At 40.8% G+C, this 21,653-nt stretch overlaps 1 protein-coding gene across 8 annotated transcripts; it reads right to left on the bottom strand.

Moving 5' to 3' along the window:
• Positions 1-335: 335 nt before the first annotated feature.
• On the bottom strand, positions 336-18,728 carry PAPOLG (poly(A) polymerase gamma). Of its 8 annotated transcripts, none has more exons than XM_032684112.1 (22): positions 18,682-18,728; positions 15,882-16,040; positions 15,718-15,784; positions 15,034-15,115; positions 14,840-14,949; positions 14,195-14,248; positions 13,400-13,511; positions 12,451-12,540; positions 11,823-11,961; positions 11,615-11,687; positions 11,415-11,535; positions 11,046-11,130; positions 10,676-10,729; positions 9,073-9,192; positions 8,670-8,779; positions 6,889-7,010; positions 6,625-6,794; positions 5,648-5,736; positions 5,332-5,570; positions 4,369-4,440; positions 3,743-3,796; positions 336-575 (listed from the first exon to the last, which is right to left on the bottom strand). In XM_032684112.1, the coding sequence occupies exons 1-22, from the start codon at positions 18,696-18,698 to the stop codon at positions 522-524; spliced, it is 2,193 nt and encodes a 730-aa protein (XP_032540003.1). In that variant the 5' UTR covers positions 18,699-18,728; the 3' UTR covers positions 336-521. The 8 variants fall into 8 exon arrangements, 7 of the variants coding, with proteins under 7 accessions (XP_032540003.1, XP_032540002.1, XP_032540005.1 ...); XM_032684111.1 differs by lacking the exon at positions 18,682-18,728 and adding an exon at positions 18,198-18,477; XM_032684110.1 differs by lacking the exon at positions 336-575 and adding an exon at positions 588-2,973.
• Positions 18,729-21,653: the final 2,925 nt, after the last annotated feature.

Raw genomic sequence — 21,653 nt, 5'->3', positions numbered from 1 at the left:
AGGAAAAATCAATTGCTACAGCCAAAACAGGTGACTTCACGTGAACTGCTTCTCTGCTTGTACCTAACAAGTAAAAAGCACAGATGTGAATTCCTGCAAGGGAATCTCTTGCTCAGAGTTACAATTTCAATATAGAAGTGCTCCTCTTTAAAGAGCTTGAGCATTCACCCCCCATCTCAAGTCACACATACATCAACCAGCTAAGAAAGACAGAAAAGAGCAACATTTGCAGGAAGTCTGATATCAAAGAGCCTCCCTCACTGAGTCTTTATGCAGGAGTAACTTCCCTTTCAGTCACTTTAACAGAGGACTTGCTCCATAAACAAAGGAGAACGTTTAAGGTTAATAAATTTGAACTTTATTTACAAATTACAGCTGAATTCTAATCTGCAGAGTCCTGGGGCAGTATCGAACTTCTGCAACATCCAGGGAAACTCCAAAACACTGACGTCACTTAACATCACACTTGACATCTTATATGTCAAGATACATTAAGATAAGATGTGTAATTCACCAATGGATCAAGTCTGAGAAACTAATAACCTAAATTCTTCCTGAATGTTCTTCTTAAAACCCTAAGAGGGAGGGGGTGGGGGAGAAATAAAAAAAAAAAAAAGAGCAATTAGAAGATAACAACAAAGCAAGAATAAAATATAAAGATTTGTGTAAAGGTATATATTTTGATATCCATTAGTTAGGTTAGTTTAGTTTGAGAGTAGCTGCAGAAGTGCATGTGCTTATGGGAAAAAAAAAAATCAGCCCTTAAACAACCTTGGAATACTCAAGTGGAAGAATTTAAAAGCATGGGAATATTATGGGATCGTAGACTACTACAAAACACTTCCCATATTTGTTTTGCTGTTTATCTTATCACCTACTTCAGCTTTAATTCCTTCAAATCCACGAAGGGCTTGTGTTTACACAGGTGCTGAAGTTGTAAACCTACTGTAGCTACTACAGACCTGGCAATATTTGAATACCACTGCTTTAAAACACATCACAAAAATGAGGCGACCATTTCACAAACCCAAGGTGCAGTTCTGCTAAAAGCTACTGAAGTAATATGGGTTCTGTTTCTTAATTTTAACCTGTGACTAAATCTAAGCATTCTAGTCTAAGTTTTGGAGAGGAGAGGAAAGAATAAGACCTCTCAAACCCACTAAGGCCAATCTCTAAGAGATAAGTTGCACTTGGACCAAGCTGGAAACCAGAGGTAATAAGGAAAAAACCAAGTAGATTGAGATAAATACAGTCATGCTTTTTCCACAAGTTTGGAATACTTGCAGCAGGAGGAATGCTGAACAATCAAGACAAAATACATGCCACCTTATTTCTTTATAGTCCTTCAGTCTTGTCATTAAGGTTTTAGGTGGGTACTTAAGATGTTTACAGCTCTTTGAGCCAAGCAAGTAATTTTAAAAGAATTCTGAGCTATCTGTTGTCAACGTGGCTAACTGGGACTTCAGCTGTCAAAGGTTTGCAAACTGCACAGTTCCAAGAGCATTAAATCCAAACATGGATATCCCAGAAGCAGGAAGGCAGTGTGTTCCTGTTCTCCTCAGATTTCCCCCAGCATGACAGTTTAGTGCTGGACTCGGCAGCGTTAGGTTTAGGTTGGAAAAGACCTTTAAGATAAAATCCAACCATAAACAATTCTATGCCATTATCATTTTATAGGACATTTTTCTTCTGGCACTGCCTTCCCCCTGTCCCTTAAGAGCTGGTTTAGTTGTTTAGACTTTTTAAGCAGATCACATGCACTAAAAAAAAAAAAAACCCCAAACAAAAAGAGACTGAAGATTTTAAATTTTGCTTTCAAGACAGTATTTTACAGGACATACAAAAATACTCTAGAAAAACAACTTACAGGGTCATTTACAAAAACACCACATTAGAAAGACATTACAAGAGACAAGGAGCATAATATTTGTTCCATAGGATCAGAGTTTCTCCCCACCCCTCAAACCTCACAAACTCCAATGCACTTAACTGGGTAAGCAGTGTTATCAGCTTACAGAACCAGACTTAAGGCTACCAGAGGTTTTCATGTAAGCATTTAGACCAGCTTCCAGGGTTTATCTGAAACCACTTTCTGCATTGCCACTGGCTTTCCACCCTGCAGGTGGGCACGAGTGTCACAACAGCCTCAGCTGTTGCAATGTCTCAGTGCATCTTCAGCTCTGTGCTCAGGGTTTGGTTTTACTACCCAGTGACAAGAAAAAGCCTCTCAAGTCTCATCTTGGAGCAGAGTCTTAAGATAAAAAAAAAATGACTCAGATAACACAGCACAAGACACGCCTATCATCTCCACACCTTGGTCAGAATCCTCTGCTGCATTTCCTTCAACACTGAAATTATCTGTGGGCCTCCATGGGAGGCAATACCTGTGCAGGGCATGGCTGTGCTAGACAGAGGAAGGCTGAGAGCCCAGGAAGCTTGAGCACCACCGTGGCAGAGGCACAGGAGCACAGGTGCCAAATGGGAAAATAATTTAAGGTAAGAACAATACATGCACATGAATTAGGAAAGCACAGGGGAACACAGGCACCTTCAAACACACTTGAAAACAGAACGTGCTTGCAGCAACCAGTTGACCCAGCTGACATTCTGAATATCCAAGTCACAGGACAGGTTGGGTTTTTGTGGCTGTTTCAAAAGCTGGTGGCAGTTAAGGCTTTTTAAAAGCTCATAAAGGCAACTGTTACAAGCATATGCAAAGAGCACTTCAAAAGGCAACAAGCATCTAACACCAGTATAAAACCATGACTTGAACTGGTTACAGTAACTTTTCACACTTCGTTAGGGACTACAGCACACATTCAGAACATGGACCATCAAGAAGGAATTATTCCTCTTCACCTGGAGATACACCAGTTACCCATTAAGGGTAAGTTTGATGGATCTTTTAACAATACGAATGCTATTTGTTGGAACAGGAGATGAAGAATCTGGTAGTTCTTTACTGGGGAGCCTCTATAAACACACAAAAATATGCCACAGGAAGAGAAAAGAAAAAAAGGGGGAATTTTAAATTAATCAATGAATTTTAAGTTCATTAATTCAGAAGTAGCAGCAGATAAACCCTTTCCTAGCTGAATATAACATTATTTATGTACCAAAATAATATGGCCCAAACCCATTTTTCAGAGATTTTTTTTTTCCACCACACCATTTGTTTAATTAGCATCAGATACAGAAGAGCCTTTTCCCCCCTGCACAGTTCTTTTCTTGTATCAACAGACAACTGCTGATGGGAACTGAAATTAGTTGCAAGCTGCTCAACAGCTTAATAGAGGAAGCTGCCATTTTTCTCAAATCCATGGATCAGGGAAACTGTCTCTACTGTCCAGATTACTTCCAGTCTTACAACCCTCAAATTCACAACATTTTACATGACATAGAACAGTTAAAGTCATCTATAGACTTCAAAGCTTCCAGGTCTCATCACAGAAATACAAGTACTGATAACAGTACAAAAAAAACCCCAAATCAGGACACAAATTGTCAGTGTTTGAGGACATAGAAACATGTTTTTTCAAGTTCAACAACTTGGAAGCTTTGGCTTCACTTCTGTGAGTAAACCTGGAAGGTCACTGTTCATATATTTAATTTGTTGGAAGCATGACCTTACCAACTACTTCAAACCCCCAAGTTTACAGGGATTAATGTTCTATAAATCTTTGTACGTAAAATGGAAATGCTAGTTCTGCTTTACCTAGGAATACAAAAGCACAATAAATACCTGTGATCTTGATGTGATCACTGGAATCTGCATGGATTTTCCATCAAGGACACCCTAAAAAAAAGCCAGAAGGGATTTGTGAGGCAGTGTTGCCAACTTCATGATGGAGAGGCAGCAAGTTCTGGCAGCTGGGATACTTTAAATCATCCCTGCACTGACAACCTCCACCTCCTGGGGTGGGTTTAGGCATTGTGAAGCCCTAAAAGCACACAAACAGTGCTTCAGGTATTTCAATCTCTACCAAGAAGATCTCATCTTGATTTGAGGGTGTGCCCTCAAGAGTTTATGCTTCAGCAGCAAGCTAGATAAATAGCAAAGCTCTTTATCTTCCCTTGGAGAGGCCAAATGCTTTAGTCTTTATAGTAGTTTTGCATCAGGGAATCAAGTGGTTTTAAAAAGAAAATAAAAAGATACTACTAGACACTACCACATCATCTAGCAGGAACCTTTAAAAGATAGGGCAGCCAGGTGCAATATTTGGGAAATGAAGACTGAAATAAGCTAAACCAAAAAGCCTATTTTTGTTTCCATCAGTAGATGTGCCAAGTATTTATGGGAGGTACTCTAGGCACTAGACCACTCAGTTTTTCAGTTAGTCCACTAGAGTGAAACCACTTTAAACTTACATTTTTTGCAGCTCTCCTCCTCCCATCTTGAGGATATCCGCTTTCTGTGGAATCTGAATCCCAGACGTTTAGCTGGAAGAACAAAATACACAGACTCAAAATAATTGCTGTGCCAAAATTACCTTCACATCTGAGTACTGCCTCTACTCAGCACATTAAATGTCACAGCAGCCATTCTTAAAAGAACATTTATACAAGTCCAGCATCACCCCTCTCTGGAATCTCAAGCCTCTCAAAAAGTGTTAACTACCCGAACCTTGAAATCTGTATTTGCAATATTTAATAGCAGATAACAGTTCTGCAAGTTGATGCTTTACAAGTGTCAAAATGGAGGGTTTTTTTTTCCTACTTATTCTTTGCCTGTGCCTCAAATCAGAGGTCAAGACACAAGAACAGCTATTCAAGGAGATTTACATGCAGCAATAAACCAAATCAAGCACTAATCTAAAGGTTCCACAAGAGCAAGATTTAACAAGCAACTCCACACTGATTTCAGCAGTAGAATGACCTGCTGAGTTGGCTGCTGATTTCTAAAGCAGCAAAACTATCAACAGGCATTCAGAAAGCATCTGCCAGAATCAGATTAGCTCATACTTTTACAGTTATAAGATTCATAACTCTGGAGATCAATTTTTTTCTGTACTAAGAACTGCTTCCAGATGAGACAGTTCATTCAGCAATTGGTCACTGCAGTGATAGATAAGTACAGCAGTATTTAGAGACCTTGGCACCAGATGAGAAACACTCATTAAGTGCCAAATCCTGAAAAAATGTTGTTTAACAGCTGTATGTTATATTCCAGACAATTTCTCACATGTACATCCTGGTAAAAAGGATAATTATGCTTAACTTTCGATTCCCAAACTCACTGGGGATGTATAAACGCATTTCTTTTCAGTTAATTTATTCTACATCAGTAATTAATGCTACTTCAAAGCCTTGGCCTAGCCCCCCCTTCCTTGCCTTTTCTCCATCTATGGCTTTTTGGGGGCATTCTCCCGGTGTAGGCAGACGAGATACTTTAGAGGTTGGTGAATAATGCTGTTTGGGTGAAGCACTCTTAGGATCCGTGATTAGAGTCCCACTTAATTTATGGTGTCCTTGGACAAAACACGTTCTGAGCTGAGAAACTGTGTTATATCCTGGAATGGTGCAACCCATTGGAGGTCCCGATGTTCTTAGTGCAACTGAAGCCTCCATTTCTGCAGGAGACACCTGGCTTTTAGAGTCTGGCCACAGAATTAAAGACTGCATTCCACATACCACTTCAAATACATACTTGGGTCAGGCACGGGAATGCAGAGTCCCTTAGACGTTGATGGCTCAGCTACACTGTTGGCACCACTACAACTCTGACATGCAACATTTCTATAAAAGTCAAACACTAGAGTTACAAAATGCCGGCTTGTGAAGTGCTACACATCTCATTTCCAGAACGTTCATGCTTGCACAGACCTTCTTAGCTTGTTATCACAGCTCTATTAAAAAAACACAAACTCCCAGGCCGTGTAGGTAGGACAAGATCATTGTTCTGCTGAACTTCAGACCACAGATTTAAACTGCAGCATTTTTTCTCCAGTGTTTTCCCAGGTTAGTCTATCCAGCACAACTGTGCTGCTTCTAACTGAGCATTGTGTCTGCTCTACCCAGATGTGCAACACAAGTTTCTGCTTATTTTTCTTTTTTTCGTGTGACTCCTGCAGAACCAAACTGTCTGAATGCAGCAGGCATCACACATTCGGTAGGACTGGGCAATTACTCCCAGGATTACACATTCCTCCTGTGCTGAAATAGTTTATGGATAAACAGACTTCCCAGGAAGTCTCCCCAGACACTTTTACTGCCCCAGTTCTCATACCACTCCACTAAGTCAGAAGCAGCTCTAGTGTTTCTGTGACCAAGATCAGTGCTTCCTTAATCCACTTGGCACTAACTGTACTTTTTGGTAGAAAGAACAAGTACTTCCACATAAAATACTCCAGCTTTAAGTTACACACTGACCTATAAAGATTTTTATTCAAGACTAAATTTCCCTGGTGTCAAGTTCTTCATTCCTACGTGTTCATGTACATTAAAATCACTTTTTTCCAGGATTTCTTCAACCTGCCTCCAACCACGTGCCCAAAGGAGATTCCAGCTTTGCTCCTCAGAGCCCTCCACATGTTTACAGTCCACAAACAAGAAACCCTAGGCTTCATTTACACTGTGACTCAGTTAAAAGCAGCTTCTCCACAGTTCTCAGGTGATGGCACTAACCTTTCTGTCTCTGCTGTAGAGGTGTCCAATTTGGATATCTTATTTAACAAAGAGGAATTAGATGGTGCCCTGGAGTCTCTGTCTTTGGAACTGTCTGAACAGCTTTCCCCTAAAGATGACCTTTTGCATTGAAGTCCACTATTGCCTTGACTAATATCTGACACTCTTTGCTGAAATGAAAGGTAAAAAAAATAAATCAAGCCTTCAAGTAATTATTAAACAAAAAAAAAATTAATTACCAAAAGAGCCAGATTTTTATTATACCTTCTTTCTTTTCTGTAAGGTTTCTGCTGGCAAAAAATAATGCAGTTGCTTTCTCTTCACATAAGTTGCCTCAATCTTCATGCCTTCCTTTAGGATATTGAGGGCACTGGCCTGCCTGTAAACTGACATCAAACACAGAATTTTAGCTTGCTGGGGATGTTGGAATTAGGTACTTGTCAAAGTTACACACTGTTTCTTTAGGAACATGTCTGTCCTTAATAGATTTCTGACTGAGAATAGACCCAGAGGACTTTCTGAATCACCCCATTTGTGCACAGCTGAGGAGAGACCAGGCACTTCACTCAACATTCAGAATAATTTTTGATTTGGCATTTACTGTGGTGATTGTGGTGGTTTTTTTTCCATAACAGTTCTGTAGCATCATGCAACTTCTCAGCAGTTCAGATGTCAAAATTCTGTCAAAGTAAGCAAGACTGGATTTTAGGGACATCTGATTTAGCAGACTCACTACAATTTAAGCAGGTTTTTCTGAACAGCCTTTTATGAACTGGAAAATGCTGTAATGGCACAACAGTTATTACAGAATTAAGTCACATTTAGATAAGTTTATCTAACTGGACTATCATGAGTGTAACTGGAAAGTCAGCTTACTAACAAAGAGTGGGAATCAAAGTCAGGACATGCAACAGAAAGGCTTGAAAGTCTTTCTACAGGAGATCTAAAAATAAAACAAAAGCACAAACATGGACTTACACACCAACATGGATAGTTCCTTCAAAATAAATTCAACATTTTTTGATGTAAAAGGGAAATGAAGGTCTCTGAGCAAAAGCACTCCAGTGAGCCTTATATCCTTGAGCTCATCAATTTGAAATTAATCCTTGCCCTCTAAAAATACTCTCTCAGAGTCAAGGCACACGGTAACAGCTTTCTAGCACATAACTACTGGTCATGCCCACATTTACCAAAAAGATTTCACACTTCTCAAGCAATGCCTTTTCTGTTCAGTTCTTTCTGGATTTTGGTGCTATGGATAAACTCCAACAAACATTCAAAGGATTTCAGTGTTTGGAACTTTGTCCAAACACATTTGTAACTTCAGAAGAAAAGCCCAATTCTCTTACTCTTAGGCCTGAGCCTAAGCAAACATGCACTTCTGAAAGGTACAAGAGCAGCCAGCTCCAGAAGAATTAAACAGGTTGTGGGAAAGACCTATACTTTCAACTTTTCACCCCAAACTCCTTTATTTTAGCATTATCTTACAGCACTTGTAGTAATTTATTTCTGTATCTACCAAAAGTAGTAATAAAATAGGTAGGAACATGAAAATTTACATGCAAGACAGGAGATAATTACAACTGAGTGACTTTCACACTTCTGGGATCATGTCATCCACCAACTGTTGTCTTGGAAAAATACCATCAACAGGCATTAACAACTCATCTTAGAGCTTGAAACAGTGAATTTACACTTTCAGAGTTCAGCAGCTGACTCCTGGTTTTCATCCTTTAGAAAATGGACATCTCCTGGCTTCACATCTGACTGTTCCCTTCAGGAAAAGCAGTTCCTTTGGGAGTGTTTACACCATGATCTACAGAACTGTTATTTCACTTATGGTACACAGCGTGTGACTAAACACACACTTCTGTTTCAAGATGGACTTTGAAAAAGTGTCAACACATTATGTTTTTAAAGCCAATCTATATGTTGCTCTCTATAGGAATATTTAGTGTCATGAGGAAGCACAGTTCACTTTGTGAAGGAATTTCCACCAGAAAATAAAGAAGTAAACCCATGTCTAGAGCAAAGCAGAGGCTTACCTGTGTCTGTGAACGACTGTATCCCATGGGTTAAATCAACATTAGTCTTCTCTGCACTTTCCACTTTCTTAAACACAAGTCCAAGAAACCACATTGACACATACCCATTCCTAAAAAGACAGATTCACAAACCTGATGTGGGCACAGGTGCCAGTTATTTGGATTCTAGTACACTCTAGCTGTATGCAGCAGTTAAAGATTAGAGCCAGACCACACTGAAGTTCTCAGAGTTCATTCTCCCTTCTTTAAAAAGATCTTATGTGCTCAGGGCCCTGTTAGTGAACAAACCTCCAGAACACACCCAACATCTCTCACCCGTGAGCTGAGGTGAATGAACACGAATAAATAAGTGACAATAAATTGGCCAAACTGTACTTCAGAAGAGCAAAGTAACAAAACTCACTGTTTATAGAGATTTTCATTGCCAGGGAAAGACTGTGGTTGTACGTGTGCAATAGTTATAAATTCATTCCTTTCCAAGTTTCCGACCAGCACACGAATTTTAGACTCAACAAGGCCAATCCTGATAAGAACAAGAGATGTTTATTCATTTTTAACTGTGTCCAGCACATCACTTAGATGCCTTTTTGTATTACAATGTTGACCTATCAATAAGCTGAGCAGATAACTAGATCTGTATATCTTTTATATGAGATGTTTCCAGTGACATTCAAGCTTTTGTTTCTAAAGACAAAGATAAGTAAGTTTAAGATGTACTCTTAACAGTTCAGATACAACACTTTCACCCATAATCTATGATGAAAATAACAAGGAGCAGATCCCAGCACTTCTGGCTGCATTTTCAAGTGCAGCAAAACCCCTTTTTACCCCAAGGATCAAGGACAAGAGTGGTTTAGAAAAGGCTCAAGCACAACTGTGCACTTACATCCAAGTAAACATGCAATTCTTCCTGCAGATTGATCAGTGAAAATGGAAAAATAGAATTATTTTAATAAACAAATGATCTAGTCAACAGTCTCGCAGAATCTTCCCCAAGAAATCAACTATGGCCATGAGGGCTTTAATTTCAATAAAGTACTGGTATTTTATCCTTTTACCTGAAACTCTAACTTTGAAAGCAGTCAGAAATCTGCCTGTTATTCAAAAGCATCTTATGCTGATGAATAACAGAGATGTGCTATCCCCAAATCCATACAAGAGCTGGTGAACTAAACTTGTTCTTACAGCAAACTGGAGCAAGTTTATCTTCTGATTTTTAGTTTTCCCAGGTGCAAAACTGAAAAGTTTGCCTCCATTTTTGTCACTGCAAAACCATCAGCTCTTATCAGAGACAGAACTTCCCTTGTCTCTACTGAAACAATAAGCTTTGTTCACCTGAGAACATCTCACACTAAGAATTATTTGGCCCTCTGCCCACACACCTTGCTGTACATAGCTGTGACTGACACCAAGCTGTAGCTGACAGGATTTTTTAAGTGAATGTATCAGAAAGCTCAGATAAAAGGTGTTACTTATTAGAGCTATTTTTAAACATTAAGCCAAGAATCATTTGATTTAAAGCACAAGCCAAGCTTTTAAGTAAAACTAAGGTGCCCTCAGAACAGGGGTCTGTTACAGAGAAGCGTTTTGCAAGCAAGCAAAGTACTAATTTTTTGACAAAGAAACCCCTTGAAAAGTTAATAACACACATTACAGTGCCTTAATTCCTCACATTTCCCCTTTTTTCAAGATTCACAGTTAGTCAGCACATTCACAGAAGTTATTGTTGGCATATCTCCCTTCACTGAAGAAAAGTAGGTCTGGAATAGGCTGACAACACACCAGTGGAATCTAGTCCTTAACTAAACACTACATTAAGTAGAACTATTTATGCAACCAAGTCTAAGACTCTAGAACAGTGGTCTTCAAAGTGGGGGGTGGAAGTGTATTCCATGCCTAGTTGCATAATTAAATACTTCATTTGTTAATATAATTAACAAAAATAAAGTGCAACATCAAATTGAGTTTCAACTACGAATTGGACCCACGCCCAAAGCCAGACTTACCAGTTTAAGTGATGCTCCTCTGTAAAGGCACTAGCAGTGAGCACAATATAATGTCTAGAAAAAAGGGAAAATAAACACACTAGCTCAGGACATTCTAAATATTAGGTGGGGTTTTTTGTAGTAAAAACACTGTCAGTGGCATAAGACAGTTTTTCCTATCTTTCCTATGCTTATCCTTACCAAAATTTGTATGACTACCCCCAGTTTCACTAAAAGAAAGAAAAAAAACAAAAACCAAACCAACCAACCAAAAAAAAAAAACCTCCAAACTGAAACACATCAATACAATCTTCTATTTAGACCCCAAATTAAAACTCATTATGCTAACCAGTGAGTTACTTCAGGTTCAGACAACAGATTTCATACATACTTGTACTTCTGAAAGAAGTTCAGTGGTTCAAAGAGCTTTGACCAGTCCGATTTTCCTTTGAGAATCTCATCTGTAACTTCAAGACCTACAATTAAGGTTGAAAAACCTTATTACCATTTTGTTTTTAAAACTATAAACTTTACAAGATTGACAGTGATTGACAGATCAAAAAGCAGGAATTTCCTTGACACATTGCAGATCTACTACAGCAGTTCATCAAACTGGTCTCATTGCCTGCAACAGGTGGACTTCCCAGAGACTTTATCCTAACTAAAACACCTCACTGAGCAAAACTAGTTCAGATAATGTGGTTTGAAATAGCAGGAATTATACTGCTTAGCCAGATAATAAGCATGGAAAGCACTTTACCACGTTGGAACTCCTCTACCATCACTGCTCGTGTTGATGTAGACACATTGTACGTAGAGTTCTGCTGTGGATAGGCTGGTGTGATGATGGGCATCACATGGTACCGGTCTGATGGGTTCACCTGTGATGTTACAGCTTTGTTTAGCACCAGTTCAGGTCAGGAGGAAGTTTAAAGGCTTCTGAATTCAGTGTTCACATACCCTAGGGTCCCATACTGGTAAATTAAGAAAGCTCTCTTCAAGTCGTTTCAGCAATACCGGCTTCGGCCAATCCCTGTGTAAGACAAGCCAGCGTTTAACTGCCCATTTCAAACTCTTCCACTGGATGTCATCAGTGGAAATCTTTAAACAGAACTACATCTAGATACGTAACTTCTCTATGAGAATTAAAATAAACAACAGCTCTTACCACTTTGAAAAAATCAAGAAGAACTTGTTGACGAGAGTAGAGGCCAAAGCGTTCGGGTAGAGCTGACATATCCTCGCTACCAGCATCGCCCAGGAAACTCCACCAAGAAACCCCATCATGTTGGAGTAAACACCACGTCCTAGAAGGGATACCATAGTTAGTCTGTAGTCTTACAGCACCAGCTTCACAACCCTAGCATACTTCAGCCCCAAAGGCATTTATTTTTGCAGTGCAGTGAGGCCAAAGCTGCTGTTTATTACCACACTGCTTCTCAAAATACTGCTAACTCTAAAATTTGCTTATGCTGCCACAGCTGCTGCTTCACTCCAACCTCCCTTTAAGAAAAAAAGTTCTGCTATTCTTCTGGTACTTGCTCCAGCCACGTGCACAAAATGGTATTTTCTTAATCCTTTTGTACTTAATTCAGGATTTTTACCATTTGTAATCAGGTTGTCTTGCAAGCACTAAAAACCACAAGGAATCTACCACACGGACAGACCCTGAATCTAAAGGAGGTTTCAACTTAACAACTGTCATTTAAACTGCAACCCAAAGCTGAGGTACATCCAGTAGTAAGCATGAGACGCCTCTGAAAGGTTTAAAGACCAGAAACAATCCCGTTACTCACGTTTTGCCCACAGTTTAATTGCCCGGAGCGTGAGGCGGAAGTTCTCTAGATTTGGCACCAAACGTAGTATTTCATCAGTAACCCTGCTGCCTGCAAGACAGAAGTTGAAGTGCAGAAGTTCCTGGCAACAGGCACAAGTCAGTTTTAATGCTGATCAATAGTTTGTTCAAGTCTATGAACACAAAGTTTGGATTAATTCTTTCGTATTTCCTTAAAAAAATTACAGATTACACACAACATTCGGTACCACTTCGGGTAACCGGTGCCCTCAACAGCTTTGTCATCGTTTAAACACCAACTAACCATTTTTAATAAGGCCTTTGTGCAGGATGTTTTGGCCATAAACTAAAAGACAAGAAGCTCCACCTCACCCTTTCCATGGAGGGTGGCAGAGCACTGGAACAGCTGCCCAGGGTGGTCATGGAGTCTCCCTCTCTGGAGACATTCCAAACCCACCTGGACACGTTCCTGTGCCACCTGCTCCAGGTGACCCTGCCTTGGCAGGGGGGTTGGACAAGATAATCCCAGAGGTCCCTTCCAACCATAACTATTCTGTGATTCTTTAATTCCAAAAAGCCAGGTTTCTTTTGAACCATTAAACCAAATGGTGTTAAGGAGTGAGCAAGTCAGACTTCAGGTATTTTAATTATTTTATTTTTTTTTTAATGAACAACCACACATTCTTTTATCAAGTGCCCTACCCAGTGATGTGAGTTGCTGTGGAAAATTGAACGCTGCACACAAACCAATCAAAAAACACAAGTCTGAACACACAACTCCTTGAAACATCTAAATTGAAGCCCACTCATCGCCATCTCAGAACTCAAGTACACAGGACATCAGTCCTACAACCTGTACAGAAACGTGGGTTGTGTAACGTGCATTCTGTGCCAATTCTAGGCCAATTTCAGCAGCACTTTCTTTTTAAAAGTGTGTAAAACACACTTACCATTTAAGCTCCTTATGCATCTTATATCCAGGCTCCTCAGGCACGAGTCGTCTCTGAGATCGAGATCATCAGACACAGTTGGCATGGACAGTTTTGCAAACACAAGATCAATCTTAAAGGGAAAAAGGTTCCAACCATGAGTTTACAACGCAGCACTGTTTGCAAACAGCACACTAGTGAGGGACACTTTTGACTCTTAGTCAAGCCTAAAAAGAGTGGTTAACATTTGTATTTAGAATTATGTGACCACAGATAAATCTGCCAAGAGATTTGTTTGCCAGAAAACAACAAAGTTGCACTAAGTCCCATATTTATTTACAAAACCACCTCTTTTTTTTTTCCCCCAAAGCTGGAAAGATTACTCTAAACTTAGAATTGTGTTAAGAGGAAATTCAAAATTAACCACAGAACTAAGATCTAAGTTCAAACCACCCTAACTATACTTCAGCAAATGAGAGAGCATTTTCTTTATGCTGTAAGCCCTTAAGTATCTGGTTTTTATAGAGTCTGAGGCAAGAAAATTTTTCTGGGAATGTCTGTACCAGATAAAGGCCACAAAAGGGTCATTGAATAAGTGTCTTCATGATGGCTTCCTAGGGACTTATGTTCCTGTAAGATCCCATTTTACTCAGGGTCTTCTCCTGGGATAGGCTGTGGTCAAGCTGTTTAATTACAGTTTCCTGTAAGGTACCAACAGCCTTGTAAAACAGCACAATCACAGGTCCCTGGAAAAGTTATCCCATTCCAAAGCAAGAAAAAAAAAAAAAAAACAGACCTAAAAGTTAAAATTCTTACCTCAATGCCATCAAAGTCAAATTTGATAACTGGTACATAGGCATCCTCAATGGCCTGTGAAGGAGAACATGCGTGTCATGAAACATTGTTTTGCTGCTTTAATGTTTTTTCCTATAGTATGATAAAGTATAGAATTTAAATTGCTCAGCTCCTCAGCACAGAGTTGCTTCCAAACACAAAGAAAATTGCTAATAACCCTCCAGCAGTGTAGCACTACTATGGTACTAATACTAGATTTATTAAAAAGTTACTTAGGCAAGAGATTCAGGGGCTGATCATGTGTTGTAACAAACTGTCAGTGCACAACAAACCATCAGGATCAGTGGTTGTAAATCCCTTCCTACATCTAAGATGAAAGCCTATCTTCCAGGTATAACCTTGCTTTTTGATACAACTGACTCATTCCCAATACAGGGAGAGGAGAAGAAACCACAATAACTCTTATGTGATGTACAGTCCTCGGGGGAAGAAACCAAAAGCTGGACATGAACATTTTCACGCTGCATAAACCAGTATTTTAAAAGGTGCTCAGAAACAATTTCTATTTTAAACTTGGGCTTGTAAGACATTTACTACTAAATACAAGTCTAACATGAATATTCTCATAGTAAAAGTTGCACACTCTACCAGGCAGGGTTTACTCACTCTTAGGTTTTTTACTTCCTCTCGATTTTTCAGTTTCTCAAAGAATGACTGAAAAAAATCCGATCTTTCCACATGGCTGGGAGCAACACAAAGGGCATCTATGTCAGAGCCTGCCAAGAGATTCCATTTGTTCTGTTATTTGCTGGAAGCCACTTTCCAACGTCAGAACTACGACCAGACACTGACAGTACTACCTTTGGTGTGCACCCCAAGCCTGTAGGAACCAAATGTAAATATCTTGCCACCAAGATGTTCTATTATTGAAGGGGGAAGATTCTGTGGGTAGAAAAAGAGAGAGTTTAAGATGCACATTGTCCTACATGCAGGTTTAACTAGTTATTTACAAAGAGTATAACAGACTCCATAAACATCTTTTCACTCCCAGACTGGGTTTTTAGTTTAATAGACTGGTTTTCTGAAGTGAGTCGAGCTTCCAACCAATATTAAAAAAAAAAAAAAAAAATTGAGTAATGTAGCAGTACTTTTATTAATTTATACAAATTAAGACCTATTATTAGCCTTCCCTGCAGCAGAGGCACATAAATTAACACAATCTAAGAGCCATTCAAAAGGCATGTCTAGGGCAATAATTTCAAACTAGATTTGAGTGCTGTAGGCTGTTTGGGGCAAAATTAGTGCCAATTTACCACCTTCCTCATCCACAAGGTGTCGTTTCAGCCAATTCACAAAATTTATTCAGTGCCCCAAAAACTTTGAAATCCTGATCTTGCAGAACCTCTTACACCTTATTTCTGCAGCAGCTACTACAGCTCTACTTGATACTTTAAAGTTAAAAGTTGAACTTTAGCATAAATCCTAGTAGTATGGCCTTTAAAAGAAATCAAAAGGCTTCAGCTGTCACATAAAAAACTCCTTACCTTGCTCTCGGCGAGTTCTGAAATCCATTCTCTGACCAAGTTATTCAGTTTACCAAGGACAGTTGTCCTGTAAAAAAAAAACCTCACACTAAGTTTGATTTAAATAAAAACCAAAAAAAAACCCCCAAACCAAGAGGTTAACAAATTTTACAGTCTTGTTATACCTCTGGTACAGTTCATCCTTATCTTCAAACACCCCAAATGGCTTCATGGCTTCAATCAGCTTCTGAGTGTGAGTGTGGTCTATGTCACTAGGAGGAGCCAAGCTAATTGGAGAGGTAAGTCCATAGTGCCCTTGAGGCTGGTTCTGCTGCCTGGAAGTACTGTGAGAAAATAAAGGACTGAGTACATATTAAAAATAAAAAAAAAAAAAAAAGACAAACCTTATTGGAAAACACCCTTTAGCTTACAGGTTTCCATATCCCACTTCTGCTCTTTTACCCAGCATTAACATAAATGAGGAAAAAAAAAAAAACAACACCAAACCTCACGATTTTTTGGATAACTTGAGCTAACTTAGAAGACACAACTACTTTAAAGAAACCAAAATCAAACAAACATTTGTGGATGTAAGAAATTATCCAAGTACGACACCACACACAGGATAACTTTTAGGCACGTTTCAGTTTCGTGTCTGTCTTGATTTAAGGATATTCCCAACAGCTTCCTGCTAACATTAAACAAGACAATTTAACTTCTTTTCAGTGTATTTGTGGTGTTTTGACTGATTCTGGAAGGGCACTACAGCTGACTGTAGAGGCATATAATGAAGTGGTCTGTTAAACAGAGTTGCTGCAATAAATTCAGTGTGTTATTATATAGAACCCTTGCTTTAGAAAGGGGGAAATGGAGGAAAAGCACTTTATTTTGCATTACTAGTTGAAACTGGGACAGAGAAAGGAATGGGACAGGAGGTAAGAATGATGCTTAATGCATCAAAGGTCTCTACAGAAACAGTAGCAAAAGGGGGAAACACTAAAAGGTCTGCACAGCTCATCACACTTGCCAGAGTTCATACCCAGACCCTAAGGAAAAAGATTAATGTGCCATTATTCAAACTGGGTAATTTCCACCTCCACATATGGACAACTTCAAAGAATTACTGGGTTGGTCAAGAGATGTGTGTTACTATTTAAGATACCCAATCCATTTTGGTTGGAATAAGATTAGGAAGTGCTCAAAGGACAGCTTCCCCACTTGATTTTAAAAACAGACAGCTTATTACATAGTTCCTTCTTTCTAATTGGAGGGAAAACATTCCCCTCTCTCAAAGTGACATTATCAAACTTCGCACATAGCTTTTAGTCACCTAGTGGGGGGTTTTTCCCCCCTTCCTCTCTACAAGCCCATTTTTCAAGCTTTGTTCTATGTGTTTTCCAAGAAGCTGGGGGCAAGTATTAGGACTGTAGTCCTATCAACTAGTCTTCCAAGTCGGAAGTTTAGTTTACTTGTTTAGTTACAAGTGTAACCAGGGTTTGACCTAATCAAATAGACACAGACTTCCACTCCATAAACAGAAACATTCATAGTACACATTTTCCTTCTTATGATATCATTTTCATAACAAATATAGGAGGAAATCCTGTGCTTAATTGCTGTGCATTACAACTGAATCAAAACACCTACAGCAGCAAGTGCTTCCAAGTTTTATGCATTTCTTGCATTGTAAGACTTGTACCTCACAAAGTCTGCACAGAACAAGAATGGGATTTGGACTACACCAGCATTTAAGATCTTTGCAGGGTACAGAAAGGCACCATCTGCCTTTCATTGCCCCATTCTTCCCACATGTCACATAATTAGAGAGTGACATAAAGGACAACATCAGTTAGATAAATTTAGTATTATCAATATCAAATACGTATATTTAAATAGTATTTATATCAAGTTCTTCTACTCAACAGTAGATATTTTTCAGTTGCTTGCACATGTTACTGAAAGCTCACAACTCAAAACCTGAGGAAAACAGCACCTGGAAATTTTTAATCGAGTGGCTTCTGCCCAATAGAATTTGTTGCCCTTTTAGAATTAAAAATAAATAAAACCTTATTTTGCTTTCTCAAGTGTGCCACACTTCCGGGCACACATAATTAAGTGATCTTATGGATCTTAACACACGCGGTACACTACCCATTTACCCTCCTGTTTAAACGAGAATCCTATTGCAATTTAACATCTTTAGCGCCACAGCAAACACCTCCGACACGCGTCGGTTCTGATACATCCCACTTTCACACAAAAATCCAACTTAAGCGGGTTTATTCCAGGTTTTGTCCCTTTTTCGCAGCTTCAGGACGGCATCAAGGCGTCCCTCCCACACACTCCCAGAGCCGGCGGGCAATTCACAACCACGCAGGTGATGGTGTCGCCTCCAGCCACCATCGGTGCCGGGGAGCAGCGACTGGACACCGGCCCCCGAGCCACCAAAACAAGACAGCAGAAAACCGGGAAAACCGAGGAACGAGGAAACACCCCACCACCTGGGACATGCGGCGAAGGGAGCCCAGCTACACCCTTCGCCGCTGCCGCACCAGCTCATGCTGCGCGGAGCCCCCGCAGGCAGCCGCCGGCGGGGTCAAACCTCCCAGCGCTCCCCGTGCCCGAGGCTGGGGCAGGGTCGCTCCTCCGCAGGGCTCGGCGGGACGCGCGACCCCACAGCGAGGCGCGGCCCCGTCACCGCCGTTCCTCGCCCGCCATTGCCGTTGCTCGGCGACGGCGCCGCCGCCGCCGCCACCACCACCACCACATGCGGCGAATGCCGGGCGAAGGCAGCCCCGCCACCCGCGCTCCACCATTTATTTCAACCACAATTCCTCCCTCGACGGGAAGGAGGTTTCGGCCCCCCCGCAGAACCCGCCGGGCCCCCCCCCCTCACGGGGGTGGAGGGAAGTCGGTCCGGCGGGGCTCCCTCCCGGCGCCGATCCCCTCAGGGCGAGGCGGGGCGGGAAGGCGCGGCCCCCTCACCCGCGCGTCTCCTTCATGGCGCGCGCGCGCACAGCCCGCGCCGCCCGCGCTTCCCGCCTTTCTACTCCGCCGCCTTCCCGGCGGCCCCCGCGCGCCCGCCCGGCGCCCCCTGGCGGCTGCGGCGGCGAGTTGTGCCCCTCGCGTCTCCTCATGTCCCTTCCGCCGTTGTGTCACAGGGACACCGAGCACGTACTGCAGGGGATAGTCCTTCCCTGTGGTGGATATATCCTTCTCCGGGGAGGATATTCCTTCCCCTGTGGCGCTGACACACCCCCCCGAGGCTGGGCGGGTCTCCGCCGTGATGGGGTCCCGCAGCGCCCCTGTGCCTCCCTCACACAGCCGAGGGATGTTCCCCCCTTCTGACGCCCCCTTCCAGACAGAAGGGAGAGAAAAAACAAACAAACAAACAAACAAACCAAGAGTCGTTGTTGTATTAGTTTGTTCTCATCCAGTACGTGATGAAGAGCAAGCCCGGTGTCCCCTGACTTCAGCTGGTGCGGAGAGGATTTAACGCACATTGCTGATGACAGCAGTTGAGTACTCACAATAACTTAAATGCCATATATAATTTTCATGGGGTCACGGAATAGGAAGGATCATCCAGTTCCAACACCTTCCATGGTTGCTCCAAGCCCCGTCCAACCTCTCCGTGGACACTTCCAGGGATGGGGCATCCACAGCTTCTCTGGGCAACCTGTGCCAGGGCATCACCACCCTCACAGGGAAGAATTTCTTCCTGAAGTCCAATCTAAACTTACTCTCTTTCAATTTGAACCCATTCCCTGTTGTTCTGTCATTGCATGCTCTTATAAATAATTTTGCCCCATCTTTCCTGTAAGTTCCCTTCAGGTACTGGAATACTATAATAATTTTTGGGCCAACATAGTCTGTTACAAGCTGAATATTAAACCAACCAAACTACCCTGTGAGAACACGACACTTAGATGACAATTCCCCGCTTGCATTTGAACCTGCGAAAAAGTTAAAAATCAAAAGCCTGGTGCTTCTGCAAAATTGAATAAACCTTCGGGAAAAAAGTTTGCTTCCCCACTGCCCTGATGCCTTGTCATATCACAGTCTTTCTCTGAGATTAGCACAGGATTTCTGTACTTTTCTGGGTTGTCTGTAGCACCCTTGCTGAGGTAAAATACATATTATCTTGCAGGACACTTTGAAGAGACACAAGCTCAACTTTTGCCCTAAACTTTTAATAAATTAACAAAACATGTACTTTTCTCAGGATAGCCTTACCTACCAGTCTCATATAACTTCGTGCTATGGAGAGCGAAAAATTACTTTAGCTATTGAATATTTGCACAGCAGCACTCGTGGTAACATTTCAAAGTCTTTGATCTGATTGATGCTTCTACAAGGAGTTGAATTGGTAAGGACAAAACAAAAAAAATCAAGCAAATTTATTGACAGTTTTTGTTAAACCACTAGTCATATCCTTTTTATTCCTAGAAGTTTATCAGGGTTTTCTTTAACACCTTGTTTTCCTCACAACACTACTGTGCTCCTACTGTCAGGAAAATTGTTCTATACTGCTTCCTCTTCTTTTCTCCCAGGTTCATCCCATCTATTTTGTGCAAGGAAAACAAGTGCCTTTATTTTTCCCGAGTTTATGTGGCCAATTATCCACGTTTATTTTTTTTAAAATCTGTTTCAGCTGCGTGCTTCAGTACCCCAATGGGAAGCGACATTTGCCCACAGGTGCGACGGGAGGTTTTTAATGGGGAGGTAATGCTTTTATTTAAATCACCTGCAACATTTAGGAAAAAAATTAACAGCTCGTCAAGCACAAAAGTTTTTCTTCAGGTGCAATTCTGATTTTAAATTGAAGTGAAGAGTAATCAAGTGTAACTGGGTTGCTTCAGCTGTAAACTATTAAAGAGAAAAGGCAAGGGGTGCCTGGGAAACAGAAGGTATTAAGGATGGCTGGGGGGAGAGGGTCAGGTCTTGAGCTTTTTCAGTGCCTAAAGCTTGGATCCACAAATAATGTGCTTTTTCTGCAAAAGAGACAGTCGTGACGAGGTATGAGAACAAAAATTAAATAGAGTTTTTATTTTCCTCGAGTTTATGAATTCTAGTTTCCAGCGTTGTCTGAGGTGACTGATTGGGCTGGCTCTTCGGTGAGCAGTATTTCTTTTTTCCCCCCAGAAAATAAGGGTCTTCTGTTATTTGCCACTTATTTATTCCACCTTTAGTTAGTTACTATTAGTAGTGTATTTCTAACGTGTAACAAGTTGTATTCTGCTTGTGTAACTTTTACAGTTTTATGTGTAGCAGTGAGTAAGCCATGTTATGTTTCAGAGTGCATAGAATTTGGGGACAGTTTGTTTCAAGGTACTGCTTTTCTCTGTCGAGTGTGTTATATTAACTTTAAAACGCTTCTGTGTAGTGCCTGAAAACTAAATATTGTAGTTGGAGTTCCTCTTTGGTGGGTGTCTGTGTTACCCAGATAGTACAACTCTAGTGATGTGGGACGGATGTTTAGGTTTGTTTGTTTTGTTTTTTAAATTGCTAATACGTCTTGAAGGAGTAAATATTCTTTGTAGTTTAAACAAAGTGATATCTGAGTACGCTTAGTCTGATAGAGGATATTACTAATTTCATGGAGATATGCTTTGTGTTTACAAACACCTAGGCTTTGCATTTTCTCATGTTGTTGTCCGTGCATATTATCTTAATTTTATCTGTGAAGTTAACGGTAGTGTGACGTGTTTTATAAATCGCTTGTGGGAGACCACGTGTTTGATGGACTTCTGAAGTCCAATACTCTACTTATTCCTGGTTAAAAGAAGCTGTCCACGATCCTCATTACAATCCTGCTGTTGTGTCTTACCCCCTTTCCACTCCAGTTTGTTTAGCTGCTGCCACTGAATTCCATAGGGAATATTTGCTTCTAAATTCCTGTCCCTTTGCAGTAGAAAGTGGCAATCTTGTCCTCCCCCCCCAACAAACTGTTCTTG

The sequence above is a fragment of the Chiroxiphia lanceolata genome, chromosome 3 (genome assembly GCF_009829145.1).
Source record: "Chiroxiphia lanceolata isolate bChiLan1 chromosome 3, bChiLan1.pri, whole genome shotgun sequence".
Classification (NCBI taxonomy): domain Eukaryota; kingdom Metazoa; phylum Chordata; class Aves; order Passeriformes; family Pipridae; genus Chiroxiphia; species Chiroxiphia lanceolata.
This window is presented reverse-complemented; position numbering and strand designations above follow the sequence as displayed.